The sequence below is a fragment of the Trypanosoma brucei genome, chromosome 7 (assembly GCF_000210295.1).
Source record: "Trypanosoma brucei gambiense DAL972 chromosome 7, complete sequence".
In the NCBI taxonomy this organism is placed as follows: Eukaryota; Euglenozoa; class Kinetoplastea; order Trypanosomatida; family Trypanosomatidae; genus Trypanosoma; species Trypanosoma brucei.
Window position 1 is genome coordinate 1,266,356 of NC_026740.1, and position 15,373 is coordinate 1,281,728.

Below are 15,373 nucleotides of genomic sequence, written 5' to 3' on the forward strand. Positions count from 1 at the left end.
GAGGCAGTGCGACCCCGCTAAACGCGCAAGTGGAGCAGGGCTGATTATACATATATATATATATATACATATTTTCACAGGTTGACCAAACCACATTAAAGGCACCCCTAAAATGAATTGGGGAGCAGTGGACAGAACAGGTGCAGTTGTGGCAGTGGTTAGCAATGATGAAAGGACAACAGCAACACGCACGGAATCTCATAATTTTCCGTGCACATTTCCCTTTCCCCCCCTTCCATCGGGTACATCTCTTCCACCTTAGATGCAGCAACAACAAAAATGATGTAAAATATCACAAAAAAAATTTAAAAAGCAGTAGCAGTATGACAACGTATACAAAGCAACAGTAACCTGCAGATGTCACAGTAGAAAAAAAACCCATTTTAAGATGACCAACCTTCACTTTATTATCTTCTTGTTCGACACACTATTTTTTTTCTTTGGAAAGTGGCGGCAGGACTAAAAGAGCATCCAACGACTTTGGAAATTGCACTGGAAGGGCGGTGGTGGTGGTGATCATAGCAAACAACAAGGGATGAGAGGAAGGGAAGGTAACAGAAGGTTAGGGGCGCCGAGAGCATATTCCCCTCCTCCGTAGAATTTTACAATGTCTTCTTTTCTTTTCTTTATGATAGCGAAGGGAAATTAAGGGATCACACACCCTCCCGTTTCCGCGTTTTCACACAACTTCCCTTCCCTTCCCTAATTCTCCCCCCTCCACACACCCTTTTCATAAAACACAAACAGTTTTCTGCAGTATTCTCCGCCTACGGGATTTTAAATCTCATCCAACTTTTTTTTTTCCCCATCCCCTTACTTGTTTATTCACTTCCCCTTTTCTCTTTTTCTTTCCTTCTCCTCGTTTTTCCTTATGTTTCTCTTCTTTCGCTACCTCCTCACAGACCCGATGAAGAACCATGGTAGTTTGTTGCACGTGTAGGGGCACACACACACACATCTCCTTTTCCCCCTCTTTTTCCTCTAAATCCAAACTTCCGCACCCTTTCCTAATCTTCCACACGCTCTTATTTTATTTTTTCTCACCCTAGTTTTTCACTTCTTCCAGCAATCTCCCGCCACCACGCTTCGGCGTCATGTATGCGTTTTCTCCTCCCATTCACGTGTTTGATACACTGCATGCAAACACAAAGCGAGAGGAAATGAAGAACGGACTAAAGGGGAAAAAAACGAAAGGATCATGCGAGTAGAGTTTGGGTGAATCGAATGTATACCTGTTGACATGCACAAAACATGGAGTTCTCATGTACTGACTCATATATTTGATTTTCCTTTCACTATTTCTGTTTTCTCGCCCACTATCACACACGTTCTACCGCCCTCACCGTATACTTACCACCTTCCTAAATACAAGTAACGCAGGTAAAAAGTAAAATAAAGGGGGGGAAATACCCGACAAAGCACAGTACTTTAACCAGCTCACTCATCAGCGGTGTATGCCAAGTACTTCGGGTCTTGGGTGGTCCTCAAGAAAGCACTTTGGACCATGCAACTTTCCATTTCTTGGGCGTATTGCTGACCGTAGCTGGCCATGCGCCCCATGACGTTCACCATGCGCAGCCTGAAATTAGTTAGAAACCTTTCCTCATAGTAAGCGTGAAGTCTATCACTCACATCCTTCGCGTACGCCGTGAAGGCATTGTCAGATCCCCCACCAACTTCGTTGCTGTGTATCCACAGGCATTGGACGTAGTCCACCGCCTCAATAGCCGCGTCGAGATAAGTCACTTCAAATAGAATCCTCTCGTAAACCTCGCGCTTGTTACGCGACTGTTGCTTTTCAATTGCAAGTGCCGTGTTGGAACACAACTCTGATGATTGATCTGCCGCACATGAAAGTTCACCACCCGCGGGAGAGGCATGGAGAACGTCCGAGTAGGCTTTAAGTGCATCGGCAACATCCTTTAGCGCCGTGATGTTATCCATTGAATTCTTCATGTAGGTAAAATACGGAGGCGCAGCCGCCGACAGGGCATCACGGTAGGTAGTAAGGTAGTGACTCACATCACCCCAATACGCCAAATACCCCACAACGTTCGCGGTATCTCCAGAAGACTTGGGGTACTCACTGGGCGAACCATTAGCGAATGGCACTGCTTTCGGAAGTTCAGCTGTTTTCTTGGGAGCTGGTTCCGGTGGCGGTGCTTCCGCTTGTGAGCCCTTTCCACCCTTTACCCACGATCCGAACATCTTCACGATACTACGCACGGCCTTCGTGGATGATCCTGTTATTGTCGACACACGCTCGGACCCCAGTATGCCCCCCTTACGCTTGCTGTGGGCAACGATAGGAGCATTGCGTACACGGAAATCCTCGAGGAGTACACGCATTTTCTCGACCCAGTCCTCAAAGGCCTCGCGTGGAAGCTGGAAGAAGTTGGGGGTGTACGTTGAGAAGTACACGACCTCGGGTAAAATGGCAATCTCACGCAGGAAACGTGCAATAGTGTGTTGCTGGGCCAGAAGAATATTCTCCTTTGTGATGAACGTTCCAAAGTCATCAAACTTGGACTTGGGAGGAAGCGGCGGGATGATCATTGTGGGGAACTGATAGGCCAACAAGGTGCGAAACTCCACCAATTCGCTGTAACGTCGATCGAGCTGTGCGGTAGACGAGGGCTCCCACGTGTTCCGTCCGATGCCGATGTCGGTACCACCCATGTGAGGCGCGACCGGCACGTCCGGCACGGAGTACGCCGACGAGTCCCCAGGTCTAACTGTAGTGACAATAGGAAAGAAGGTAATGGGTCGAATCATACCAGCACCAAGAACGGCGGACTCAACAGTAAACTTTGCCAGTGTGGGAATGTTGAGCTTCGGCGCCGGGGGCGGGGTACTATCAACCACTGCAACAGGTTGCGGCTGCTCTTTTGCCTGTTGTGGTGCCTCCGGTTGTGACAACGGATGCTGAGGTTGGTGTACCAACTGTTCATGCATCTGCTGCGACTCCTGGAAGGGATCGTCGATTTCCGTCCCAGGAAAGCTGCCGTCACCTGAAGGCATCATTCTTTTCCCTCTTTTCTTTGTATTTTATTACCTTCCTCCTTTCGTGATGTTTCGCGTCACCACTAAAATTTCAGCGTGTCACACACAAGCTAAACGGATTGGTGATCTACAGCTTGTGGAGATCTGTTAAACTAGCTGTCCTGCTTTCCTTCGTTTCTTAAGTACGTTTGATGAAGGGTGTTTTCAAGTTCAGTAAGAAAAGCAGGACATGTCGGTGCAACAAAGCATGAAAGTAAATCCAAACACAAACCCGCCACGCACAAAGGTGACACTTCCCCCATATGTCATAGGATTGCACCCAGAGAAAAGGAGATTACATGGTGCGCAAGGCGATGATAAGTTAAAACACGAACAGAAAATGAGGGTAGGGAAAGTTAGCATATAAATATAAAATAAAAGAAAAGCGGACAAGCACAGGGCGACCTACCGCAGCTTGTCAGTAAACATAGCTCACCTCTACACCTTGTTAAATTTGCGGACATCATCATTCTGATACCAGTTTTTCACACGCTCCATACTCCTCTACATCCCCTTTTCTCCGCCCATCCCCAACAGCACGTGACAATTTTGTGTAATGCCACCGCAGCAACGCGTGACCGTCCACTGTATCCCAAGTCAAAAAAAAAAAACAGTGGGCCTTAACTTGCCAGAGACTCTTTTGCTTTTTTGGTCACATGCGTTTCCGGTTCCATTCCCAGCACAAGTGCTTTTTGAAGATCAACCAGTGTTCCTTGCTTCATATCCATGTCACTCAGCAATGTCCGATGCCGTGCAGCGCTACCCAGTACATCGTCGCGCATCGTATTGCAGGCCGCCTTACGTCTCTCGTAATCAAGCAACAACTTCTTTGATCCTACCATAGGCATTTTTTCGCGTATTCTAAGATTACTGGCAGTGAAGTGGTCACGCTGACGCTTCGTTTGTGCTAACTTATCACGCAGGCCGTTCAGCTCTTCCTCCGTCGACGCTACCTGCCGCCGAAGTTGGCCGTTTTCAATCTTCATAAACTCTAGTTTTTCCTTTACATGTGTTAGAACATGAATTGTGGTGGTTACTTTACGTCGCAACCTCACAATGTCTTCGTTCCGCTCCTCAATCTTCTCATTCAGATTTGTGTTCTCAATTTTCAGTTGCTCAAAATCAATGAGGCTCATTCCATCCTGCTGCTGATCACGTTGAGCCATAGCTCTCTGCAACTCCTCCATTTCGTACCGCAACAAATTATACCGTATGCGCGCCCGCTGAATTAAGCGGCGCTGAAGGACATCCCTGTTGAGGAATTCGTCAATTTCCTCTTTGGTCAGTCGCTTGTTCGTGCGCACAAACTGCACACGCTCTGCAAGTTCTCTAATGTACTGACGAAACATCTCCTCGTGTTTTTGAGAAGAGTCAATAGTGCCCTGGTGTCGTGACTGCATTTCTGTAAAGGCCGCCTCTGCCGCCTCACAACGGGAACGTTGCTGTTGCCATTCTTCCCTCATCTGCCATATGGATATCCAGTATTGTTGTTCTGCCTCGACTGTCATAGCCTGGTGTTGGTTCAGGTCTTCACCCTTCCGCTGCCGCTGGGCTGTGAAGTGTTGCGTCAGCAGTCGCTGAAGTGCTACACTGCGCTCGACAACACTGTTGTAGCGGTTGACAAGTTCCCTGTACTCCTCCTTGAAGGTGACGCGTGGCTCCGCTTCCACACCCTCAGCAGCCGCAGCAGAAGCTGCGGCTGCAACTGCAACGGTGGTGGTGAAGTTAGCGCGTTTCTCTGCCTCCCGTTGAGCACAGAACTCCTTCCAGCGCTGCTGGATGACGGTGGCCGCCTTCATTTGCTGCTCCTCCTCCCTCACCTGCTGGTCATCATACTCGTACATGGTTACTATACAAATTGAAGGGAGGTGAATGTGTACAAAATAACTAACTGTGCTGGACGCACACTGTCGTGTCTAAAATGTTGCCTCCTCCTTTGCTCTGGCTAATTATGATGGTTGTGTTTCTGGATCGTAAAGACACAATGAGGAGAATATGTATACAAAGTTATATACCGTCAGAGACACGTGGGTGATCAAAAGATGTGCAACAAATAATAATAATTGTGTGAAATCACGCTGGAAAGAAAATTTGGAACCCTTCAATCACAGAGGATGTGCCTACAGTAGTTGTGATATGAGTACGGATTCTACCTTCTTTTTTGTTTCCTCCCAACAGTTCGCCCACTATGAACGAGGGGTCTATGGTTGAACGGGTTTTGGCAAAGGAGGCCGTAAGTTCGTGGGGGATGTGTTCCACTGAGGCGTTGCTTTCTGCTGCTGTCGCTCCTGCCGTTTCGCCTTCGTCTCGTCCGCCATACGCTTTTCTAAATGTTCCAGACGCTCCAGCGCGAAAGATTTTATTGGAAGCAACTTTGGGGGACAAAGAAGTCCCTTTGGCTCTTCCGATTCGTGGAAAACGAAGCCGGTCGTCGGAAGAACTTCCGCGGGGAGCGTCTCATCGCTCCCTGCACGTTGCTGCGGCTGTTCCATGACTCCACCTTCCCTATTTGCACACACTACCTTGGCGTACAAGAAACGGGAAGTGAAATACAGGTCGCACGTAAAGATAACTTCACAAACGCTTCACAAAAAAAAAAAAAGAAGAACGGGCAGGCACACGGATGTATTTTTTTCAAGTTGAGTTATCCACTTAAGACCATCGGAGGGAGATTGTCGAAGTTGAGATACGCCACTTCCACAGGATCATAAATTTTTCTTTTTTTTTCGTCTTTCATTAGTCTCAAAGATATCCACGATCCTCTGGCGCACCCGTACCCCTTCACATCACTTGATTTTTCTTTGCCTTACCCTCCATTTTGTGGATCTGTGAACGCAGAATGAGAAATAACAAAGACGTCTGGAAGGCGGGAATTAGATCAAATAATAATGAAAAGGTTAGTTGGCGGCAATACGCAGCACCTCGCACTCATATCTCCACTTGTCCCTCTTGTTGCTGTATTCCACCTCCTTCACTAACGACACGAGAAAGATCAACCGTGTACTTCTCATGAGATCATCGTTACAATCCCACACCCCTTCCCTCTTATACCCCTTCCCTCATAATTTGCCTTCACATTTTCATTTCCCCTGACATGCCACAACTTTTTCTCTTCGACCACTTCCACAAATAGATGAAAATATGATGTAATATAAATATATGTATCCTTGCGAGGGGTCTTACGAGCTTCATATATCTTGTTTTGTCCCATGTGCATGTATTTAACTGCCCTCCACCTCTCCTCCAGTCGTGTTTAGTCGCCTTGAATTTTCGTCTGTCCCCGCAACCACTTAAAATAGCGACATTTCAGCGTCCACCTCGGCCTCTTCTTCCTCCACCTGCACGACGGGGCGGGGGCCGTTGCTTTCAAGCGCCTCCCCTGCAAGCACGTGCTGGAGTTGGGCCTCGAAGTTGGACTGAGTAATGGTGAAGCTCTGCAAGAACTGCTGGCGCCACACAATTTTCCCATCAGCCGCAACAATGAATGCCATAGGGCACGACATCACGCTGAGGTTGGCCACATCGGCGTATGTCTTCCCCGTTGCTTTCTTGTCATCAAAGAGAATGTGCGGAGGCGCAAGCCGGAGGGGCTTCTTCGTGTTCTCGTCCACGATTTCCTTGCCGAGATATTTTTCGGTCTTAGCTTTGTCTGCGTCATTGCTGATCGCCACGAAGACGACACCCTTCGGGCCGTACTTCTCGGACAAAACAGTGAATTCCTCGTTGACAACATCAGCACCACGGTAAAAGGTATTAAAGAAGTAGAGGACATACACCTTTCCATTCTCCAATTCCACCTTATCACCACGTATGGGCTCAAGGGCGGAGAGTGCAGGAGCAACTTGACCGAAGGACTTATCGTCGCAGTATGTCGTCACGTCAATTGTATCGGCCATGATTACTTACTGCCGATGATATTTCAGTTATGTATAACAATTAAACCTCCTCTGTTTTCCTTCCTCTTGTATTTCCTGCCTATTAAAGGGTCTATCCAATAAGTTGTTACAGGTCGTGTAATATCCACCCAGGTTGTACGCGAGAAAACTGCAAAAAAAAACGCGAGAAGAAGTAGCTTCGCTGGCAAGACAAATAAGATCACAGATATAAACCGACAGCATAGTTAGCAATACAATAAGAAGAATTTTGGGAGGACGCACATATAAGGTGTACTGAGACACCGAAGCGTTTCCATACCGATCGAGCTTACAACATAAAGCACAAAAAAAAAAAGATAGCATTTCTTCCCGTATCAAAAAAAAATAACAATAATAAAACCCATGATAATCCAAAAGTCAGTCTGCGTGTGTGTATAAGGGAAAGGTTTAATGAATATATATATATATATATATATGTGCAGTGGCATAAAGGTGATGTCGGCCGTGCTTAGTATTATTAATAATAATAGCCGTAACTACTGAAGCGTTCCTTGCTTCCTAAGGTGAAATAGTCTAACATTTTTCGAAATACAATTCTGGACACTGGCGTGCATTTACCATTCTGTTACTTCTTTCTCTGTGTTTGATCGCGCCATGTAAAGTAAAGCGCTTCACCAGGACCTCTATAGACCCACAAGGTGAATACAGGTGCAAATTTAATACAAACGAAATTTAACACTCCAAACCAGCGGCCTGGGTTACTTCCCCCGGGCGCATGGAAGACAAAAAAAAACGAACGAAAAAAACTTTTTTTTTAAAAAAAAGATCATTTCCCTCCTTCTCTCTGTCGCCCTCTACTATCTGTAGATGCGTTGATTCCGTTTTTCATCCATTCTTCTCGTTCGTTTTACCACCCAATGTGCGAACCCGCCTGAGGAGTGCCCCTGTGCGGGCGAACTGCTGGTCAAAAGCTGCGCTATTGGCCACGTCTCGGACAACACCACAGCACAACTCCACTGTGTTGGAACATCTCTCACTGCACGGTAAGATGACTGTCGGACTCTCAAGGGACGACAGAAGTTCAGACAACACCCGCGCACCACCCTGATGCAACCCGCTACCTTCATCTACCATGGACTCCAAACACGCGAGTAGAGAGGCAGGAACATCCCTCTCCTCACACTTGCTATTACAAAGCCACAAAAACAGCTCACCTGCGATAAGAGTGATGCCGTTCTGCACTTTATTATTCTGTGGAGTAAAAAGAGAGAGCTCCATGGCCGCTAGAGCAGCTGTATAAACACCTAAAGAGATTTGCCTCGAACAGGCATCGCTGTCCTTATCACACACATTCGAATTAGTGGAAGCGATATTCTCTTCTTTGAGGAGTCGCAGCAACCGTCTGCATAACCTCAGAGCCTCCACAAACAATGGGCGGCTCACGGTCTTGTCCATTAGTACCGTTGCAAAGCACCGGTGGCGCAGGAGGCGTAATTTGAGGATATACTTCGAGAACTGTAAGCCCACCGAAGTATCCTGGGGCAACTTGTCCACCTCCTTTCCCAAGACCACCGCAATATCGACACATTTCCGAAGTGATGCGAGCTCGTCACTCTTCTTGCACCTCGACAGTCGACATTGCACAGCCACATTCAGGTGTGCTCCGCAGAGCAGCTCCCTCAAACTTGCGGACACGAGCGTGGTGACCATCTTCACACTCTTTCCGACGCTCTCTTTGCCGGTTTTTCTTAGCCATCCGTTGGCAAGGGATAAAATACCATCTTCATTGTTTACGTAACCGACCTCAACTCTTAGTTCGCCAAGGCGTTGCCTCCACTCGCGGAGCACAAAAACCTTCGGTCCCGCAACACGAGCCGTATCGGTTGGTTGCTCTGATCTCATTAAAACTTCAGCGTATGTCGGTTTCCGCTTTCCTGACCTCTGTGGTGCCACCAAACCCGCACTCATAGTGCCATCGGTGCCCTTTCCTCCACGCAACTCCCCTACCGCCCCCTTCGCATCCATTTCTTGTGCAAGAGCAAACTCAACTGTGAGGTTCCTCGGAGAAGAGGGATCGGACTCCCCTTCCCGCTGGCGTTTCAACTTCGGTTGCAACGTTGGTGGCTCTGCGTCGGCAGAAATAACGTGAGCCGCAGGGGTAAACCGTGGAATGTCCGCATCAGCAGCTTCTGCTGCGGGCTCTCGTTTGTTACTTCCAGACTCCGCTCTCGGCGATGCTGCGGCCGTCTTTCTACATTCTTCCTTTCTCCGTGCACCTGCTATGGCAACTTGAAGTGTACCTCCGCCACGCGATACAGCGTCCTCCACGAGACCCTTTAGGGGTAGTTCTTCAACTACGCGCCAAGCAAGCGTGGAACCAGCCCTCAAATCGCTCACACCTTCGACTTCGGCAGCTTCAACCACGCCCCACTGCAATCGCCACACCCGCGCAGCATTAAAAGATGTGCGACCTTTGATTTGCTCTCCGCGGAGCAGTGATACCACATCCACCCATGTTGCCTCCGCCGCTGCAGCGAAGGCGATGCCGGTGCCAGAAGGGGTACGGGCTCCAGGACAAATACACTGAAAGCTTATGACATCCACTTCGTCCGCGGAACGCACATTTGTAGTTAAAAGGAAACTGCACAAAAACCTACTACTGGTAGATATCAGTTGAAATCGTTGTGGGCTGACGAAACGAGGAACGAGCTGAGCACAAGGCTGTGGTCCTCGGGGGTTTGTTAGGCCGCAATCATAGGATTCCACAACGAACGGACAGATGCCTGATGCACCAGTCAACCCGGTGTGCTTCACCAAAATCTCATGCCCTCCATTTCCCCCCTTCTTTGCGATTACTCGTGGTGATTGCTCGGCATTTGAGGGGAGCGTGCACTGCCACATGCCTGATGAAGGCGCTTTAATAAAACCGTCGCCGCTAGAGCACCCGCAGTTCTCGAATATGTGGATCCGGGGCATTGTCAAATAAGGGGCGTTCCAAATACGCCTGCAAAGTGTCAGTGTTCCTTTAAATCACCTCTTCTGCGTGGAGGTAGGTCGGAGTCTTAAGGTATTATTGGAGTTGAATAAGTAACAAAGGGAGAAGAAGAAAGTGTGTAAATTCGGAAAGACACAAATGGGCAAAAAGAAAATAATAAATGGGGTCCGCGGAACCATCACATTCGCCGCTGGTCACACCTCTCCCCTAACAACCTGTGTCTCCCACACACACTTTTTGGCTGCATCGCCACGTTCGGCGGCACACAATACTGCAACAACCCACGCTAGGATGACTCCATAACGACGGAGTGTTGGAGCAAGAAATCCAGAAGTAACTGCGGGTAGTGGTACCGGAAAACAGAAAGCGGCATACTGTACAGGCCTCGTCCACAGGCTCCACCCCTGGTGTCGTTGCTTGATTTCCCGCTTTCTGCCTCTGACCCATCGGGAATAAAATACTGCACAACCAAATGCTCGGCAAAGTTTTGAGTGCCTTCATGTTCAGAAGCAACCCCACGGTTCTTCTTTCTCTCCTGCTCTGTGGGTGGCTCACAAGCCGTAACACTCCTGGTTTTCTCTGCTGCAACCACCGAGGCTGCAGGGGTAATGCTGTGAATCTCGACACTCGAGGCATCGCGGCATAAGTCTTTGGCACAGCCCAGCTCAAAGTTTTGTGCGGCTGGAGTAGGATGTGCCCCTTTCATACACGAATGTTTAAGACTGACCGCGTGGCGTTCGCTCCACTGACGTTCCAGAAGTAAAGCGGACTCATACGAGTCCTTACACCTAAGTTGGCGATGACATTTCTTTTTCTTAGCAGAGTTAAGGTACTGAGAGGAAGATTCCTGAAGTGACCACTCTCCCAAGCCTACAAGAAACGCCTCATCATCCCCATCGTCTGCATCGGAGCGCTTTCCATTGGCAGCACCGCTGCTCACAAGTACACCGAGCTGCGACCTCAATATGTCCCCCTGATGTTCATAGTTTCTACATCTCTTTCTCGTCCATTCTGCAAGTTCGCGCTCCGTGGTCTCGCTCTCACATAAATCTGTATCCAATACGGCCGCAAATGCGTGAGGAAACAGTTTACTGCGCAACTCCCATGTGCTTGTGGTCCTGTTCACCGGACTCTGCGCTTCTACGCAATACTCGAGTGCACTATCATCAGGGTTGGACAACGGTTCATTTACGCTACAGACTTTTGTTTGGTGGATGGACATGAGTTCCGGTTGCAACTGATTGTTGTTGATGCGATTGAATTTGTAACTCTCCAGCTGGCCCTGCTCGCGACTTCTTCGCAACCTCTGCTCAGACCACTTTTTTTTTTCCAGATCAATCCCAACTACTCAAGAAGGTGCAGGGGAAAAGATCCTCCTACTTTCTTATTAGCGGCCTCACTAACGCTGTACGGGATATAAATACACTCCACTTGCGGAACCCCTTTTTATGTGTGCTACAACAACCTAAGAAGAGCAAGGTTAGTCACTGTGTATATAATCAACATTGCAAAAGAAGAGAGCACGATGTAGTTGTCGTAACGAAAAAGAAGTCTCACAGTACGAGGACTTCCTCACAGTTAAGGTTACCTCGAAAAATGACCTGGAGGTTATCCACCCACCTCCTTTTCATACTCTTCTGCGCCATACATCGCATTAAATGTGACTACAAGCACCGTGGTGCATAAACAAAACCTCTGAAGTCCACAACCCCATGCCCCGTTTGGTAATACTCCCCCCCCCTCTGACATTTTGCCGAGCCACTCATCAGCGAAATGTCAAAAACGTATCAAAAAATAAGATTTGGACCTCCTCCAACGGTACGAAAAACATAAACGTTGACATGCAAAACTAGTAAACTGATGGAACGAAGAAATCACCCTACAACAGCTGGACGGTGGCGCCAAGTTTTTCAAACAGCCCCTTCAGTTTCTCGGCATCCTCTTTGCGCATATTCGTCTGTACTAATCCCGGACACTTCTCGATTGCGTTCTTTGCATCAGCAATGGAAAGGTTTGTTACCGACCGAAGTTCCTTTATCAACTTTACCTTAATATCGGGAGCATACTTCTCAAGTTTGACGTCAAAAGAGGTTTTTTCGACTTTCTTCTTTTCAGTCTTTGGTGGTTCAGCCTCAGTAGCAGACGCCCCACTGGGGGCCGCTCCCGCTGCTGCAGCAACCGGGAATGCCACTGCAGCGCCACCACCGCCTCCACCCCCAAGTCCACGAAGTAATGCCTTTTCATAGAAGTCGTCGCTATGGCCAAGTTTCTTGAAAACAAGTCGCTGCAGGTCCGACAATTCCTTGAGGGTGAGTTGTGAGTATGTTGCAGCCAACTCTTCCAGTTTCGGCTTATCAGCCTTGCCACCACTACAGAATCGAGATGAAAGCGCGCCACAGCGCACAGAAACACCACACAGTACCCGCCGCATCTTACCAACGTTGTCGTTATATCACAGCTATTTCTAAACTCCTTCTCCTTTGTTATTCAAGTTTTCCCCTGGTTCGCCACTAACCACTCGCTACATGAATAAAAAATGATGCGAAAAATAGTAGTAACAGATGAGTTCACGCAGCTCGCCGCCCAAAAGTAAGTAATGATGCAATGTTGCACAGTATCCAGTTTTCTTTCAATCATGCATCTCTCCACCCTCCGGCCTCCCTTATTTCCAAACCACGTCACCCTTTCATCCACCACAATAACCACACACTCCAACATATTTCCGGCAATTGGTGGTGGTTGAAAAATCGCAATCAAACAAAGACTATATCCATTCACAACTACATCCAACACTCTTCCCCCCCCCCGTCCTCTCCACTACTCAGACACATGTGTACATACACACATCGCAGAGAAGTGACACTACGCAGTCACGAGCAAAGGAAGGAACTTCTTACCTGCCAAATGAACCCTTTCCTTCACTACCTCCCCACATATACAGCAACCAACGAAACACACTCACACGCACACGCACACACTCCCCCACTTTATGATAATAAAAGACAGAACGCAACCACCAAAACGGGCCCACAGACTTACCCTTCCCATCCATATGAAATAAATTCGGTTATACTTTCTCAGCTCTACGCAAGTCATAAACTGGAGGAGCCACATCCTGCTCCACTACCTCATTGTACATGTGTGGACTCCAGCTAAGCAAGTGTGGATAAAAGATATAATTTTGTCCACTGCGCTCGCGCTGCACGCGTTTCGAAAGACACCTTTCGATACTCTCTTCCGAAACTACAATTTGAGTACCATCGATTAACTTCAAGTATTGTAGCGTTCGCATGACATCCGCTTCCGACATGAACGTTGCTTGCACAAGATAGTCCAGTGTGACGCAGTGACTTTCCTCAATCGCGCGAGCAAGGGTTGAAACGATCGTGTCGCCCCAGTATCCCAGGTAAAGCTTCTCCCCCAGGTCGCTCAGCGGCTTCTCAGGTGAGCCTATTTTCCCCTCGCGACGAGACAGTTCATAGCTAAGTTCAATGAGAAACCGCCCTATCCCACGACTCTGGAACTGTGGCAGTACGAGTATGCAAGAGAGATTGTACATCTCCGGTGTCGTCTTCTCTTTGCTGAAGTAGCCAAGCACTTCCAAACCATGTGGTTGTATACTGCAGAGCACGTAAAACAGAAAGGGCGTCATGTCATGATCAAGAGCTTTATGGTCAAGGAACAGTTTGGATAGAAGGGCCAAGTGCTCGCAAAATGTGGGCTCAGCTACTCCATCAATCTCTACCACGGTGAGATTCCGTATGGGATCGCGATATATTTCATTTCCCGGTGGAAAGCGGGAGCAAACTAGACGGACGTGGCGCAACACATCTTCATGTTCCGAAAAGGGCTGTAAGCAAAAGGGACATATATGAAGCACAAAAGATGTAAAAGCAACGGAAGAACGCAGAGCATTATCGCGACTACCTTGGCGCAGTTGTAGCTCCATGTCACCTGTGAAGTATTCTGCGTTCTGCTTGAAGCCTTGCTGCACCTGCGGTCGCGCAAGATGGTACGGCGAGAAGTACCACGTCTCCACTTCATATGGGCCCATGCAAATACGTTGAACATTCTTCGGTCGATAAAAAAACGAACTCTCCTTCCGCGTTCTGGTAGTTGTTACCTTATCACAATTTGGTGTCGCACCTCGCTTTGCTGCGGAACCTGCCGTAGCGCCGTTGGATCCACTCTCCTCCTGCTCTGCCACCAAACGGCTTTGCCCACGCGTGGTGATGCCGCAGCCTGTTGGCTTACTCACCTGCTGTTTGTCCGCCTGCCGGCCTTGTCTCCGCTCCCTCAATGCGCTACCGGGGAGCCAACGGTCCATGCGACTGTCCTGTTCCACGTAGTGAACGTAGTACAGAAGCTGCCCCGTGTGCGCATCATGTGCAACCTCTTGTATAATAGCGGCATGAAATGTTTCGTGGAGTGTCGCATAAACCTTCTGCCGCACCTCAAACATTACCATGTCCAAAGGTGTGACACCTGGTTCTTTCTTCCTGTAGGTTCCCCTCTTCACTCTGTGGTCCGATAACTTTGGTTTCCTCGCCACCTATTTGTCACCCATGAAAAAACAACAGACGATGTTAGCGCGCACGACCACGTGAAGTTGTAAATTTTAACCAGATAGGGTGGAGAAGAAAGAACGTTTTTTTTTTTTTTTAAAGTCCTAACGTCGCAGGAACAAGGCGAGGTAACAGTGACGGTTGATAGGACTGCATCACAACACCAGAGGTAGTACATCATCTATGTATGCACGATGCACCGCCCCAAGGTAGTGATGGGGTCCAAAATTTAATATTTCTCCTATTTGTTTATTGATTATTTATACCAATGCCGACCTTTAATAGCCTGAGCTCCTCAACCTTCACACATCCAATCGGGTAGCGTTGTGTTTAACTCATATTCTGTTTAATTCCCCTCCACATACAGACATACACACACACACATATATATATATATATATTACACCATTTCCACCCACCTCACATCGCGCTTTTAATAGTTCATACGATTATTTTCCTTCAAATTTCTCTATAAAGAAATCCCTCTCCCATTTACCCACGCGATCTTTCGCGAGGAATAAAGGGAGATACAATATGTGTATTTCTGTACCCGAGTGTGCGCATATGTTTGAGTTCAACTTTTAACTTCTCTTTAATTTATTTGTATTCGACATACATATTGTTTTTGTGCACATCACTTCGCAGAAGCAAGAAGAATGTACTTTCCGAGGCATTGTTTTTCTATTTAGAAGTCATACACGTGGTAGAGAAGCCAAATAAAGTAAAAAAAGAAGTAAACAAAGGACCCAATTGTAATATTAACTCACGCCCACACTATTAATGATAATGAAATGACAAATAAGATAAGATAAAGAGCGTGAAAATAAGAAGGTTGGTATATATATATATATATTCTTACAAGGATTTTTTCCCCATCCTTTTCCTTCGCCAATATT

General features: G+C 47.7%; 9 protein-coding genes across 9 annotated transcripts; 1 reads left to right on the plus strand and 8 right to left on the minus strand.

Moving 5' to 3' along the window:
* Nucleotides 1-1,437: 1,437 nt before the first annotated feature.
* TbgDal_VII5100 (hypothetical protein, conserved) lies at nucleotides 1,438-3,024 on the minus strand (the record flags this gene model as incomplete). The annotated part of the gene is made up of 1 exon (XM_011776575.1): nucleotides 1,438-3,024. The coding sequence occupies one exon, from the start codon at nucleotides 3,022-3,024 to the stop codon at nucleotides 1,438-1,440; it is 1,587 nt and encodes a 528-aa protein (XP_011774877.1).
* A 638-nt stretch (nucleotides 3,025-3,662) lies between these two features.
* Nucleotides 3,663-4,886, minus strand: TbgDal_VII5110 (hypothetical protein, conserved; the record flags this gene model as incomplete). The annotated part of the gene is made up of 1 exon (XM_011776576.1): nucleotides 3,663-4,886. One exon carries the CDS (start codon nucleotides 4,884-4,886, stop codon nucleotides 3,663-3,665), a length of 1,224 nt encoding a protein of 407 aa, XP_011774878.1.
* Nucleotides 4,887-5,230: 344 nt separating this feature from the next.
* TbgDal_VII5112 (hypothetical protein, unlikely) lies at nucleotides 5,231-5,536 on the plus strand (the record flags this gene model as incomplete). Its single annotated transcript, XM_011776577.1, has 1 exon — nucleotides 5,231-5,536. One exon carries the CDS (start codon nucleotides 5,231-5,233, stop codon nucleotides 5,534-5,536), a length of 306 nt encoding a protein of 101 aa, XP_011774879.1.
* A 796-nt stretch (nucleotides 5,537-6,332) lies between these two features.
* On the minus strand, nucleotides 6,333-6,938 carry TbgDal_VII5120 (hypothetical protein, conserved; the record flags this gene model as incomplete). Its single annotated transcript, XM_011776578.1, has 1 exon — nucleotides 6,333-6,938. One exon carries the CDS (start codon nucleotides 6,936-6,938, stop codon nucleotides 6,333-6,335), a length of 606 nt encoding a protein of 201 aa, XP_011774880.1.
* A 27-nt stretch (nucleotides 6,939-6,965) lies between these two features.
* Nucleotides 6,966-7,280, minus strand: TbgDal_VII5122 (hypothetical protein, unlikely; the record flags this gene model as incomplete). Its single annotated transcript, XM_011776579.1, has 1 exon — nucleotides 6,966-7,280. The coding sequence occupies one exon, from the start codon at nucleotides 7,278-7,280 to the stop codon at nucleotides 6,966-6,968; it is 315 nt and encodes a 104-aa protein (XP_011774881.1).
* A 522-nt stretch (nucleotides 7,281-7,802) lies between these two features.
* On the minus strand, nucleotides 7,803-9,893 carry TbgDal_VII5130 (hypothetical protein, conserved; the record flags this gene model as incomplete). The annotated part of the gene is made up of 1 exon (XM_011776580.1): nucleotides 7,803-9,893. One exon carries the CDS (start codon nucleotides 9,891-9,893, stop codon nucleotides 7,803-7,805), a length of 2,091 nt encoding a protein of 696 aa, XP_011774882.1.
* Nucleotides 9,894-10,198: 305 nt separating this feature from the next.
* Nucleotides 10,199-11,134, minus strand: TbgDal_VII5140 (hypothetical protein, conserved; the record flags this gene model as incomplete). The annotated part of the gene is made up of 1 exon (XM_011776581.1): nucleotides 10,199-11,134. One exon carries the CDS (start codon nucleotides 11,132-11,134, stop codon nucleotides 10,199-10,201), a length of 936 nt encoding a protein of 311 aa, XP_011774883.1.
* Nucleotides 11,135-11,791: 657 nt separating this feature from the next.
* On the minus strand, nucleotides 11,792-12,343 carry TbgDal_VII5150 (60S ribosomal protein, putative; the record flags this gene model as incomplete). Its single annotated transcript, XM_011776582.1, has 1 exon — nucleotides 11,792-12,343. One exon carries the CDS (start codon nucleotides 12,341-12,343, stop codon nucleotides 11,792-11,794), a length of 552 nt encoding a protein of 183 aa, XP_011774884.1.
* Nucleotides 12,344-12,979: 636 nt separating this feature from the next.
* TbgDal_VII5160 (histone acetyltransferase, putative) lies at nucleotides 12,980-14,380 on the minus strand (the record flags this gene model as incomplete). The annotated part of the gene is made up of 1 exon (XM_011776583.1): nucleotides 12,980-14,380. The coding sequence occupies one exon, from the start codon at nucleotides 14,378-14,380 to the stop codon at nucleotides 12,980-12,982; it is 1,401 nt and encodes a 466-aa protein (XP_011774885.1).
* Between the last annotated feature and the right edge of the window lie 993 nt (nucleotides 14,381-15,373).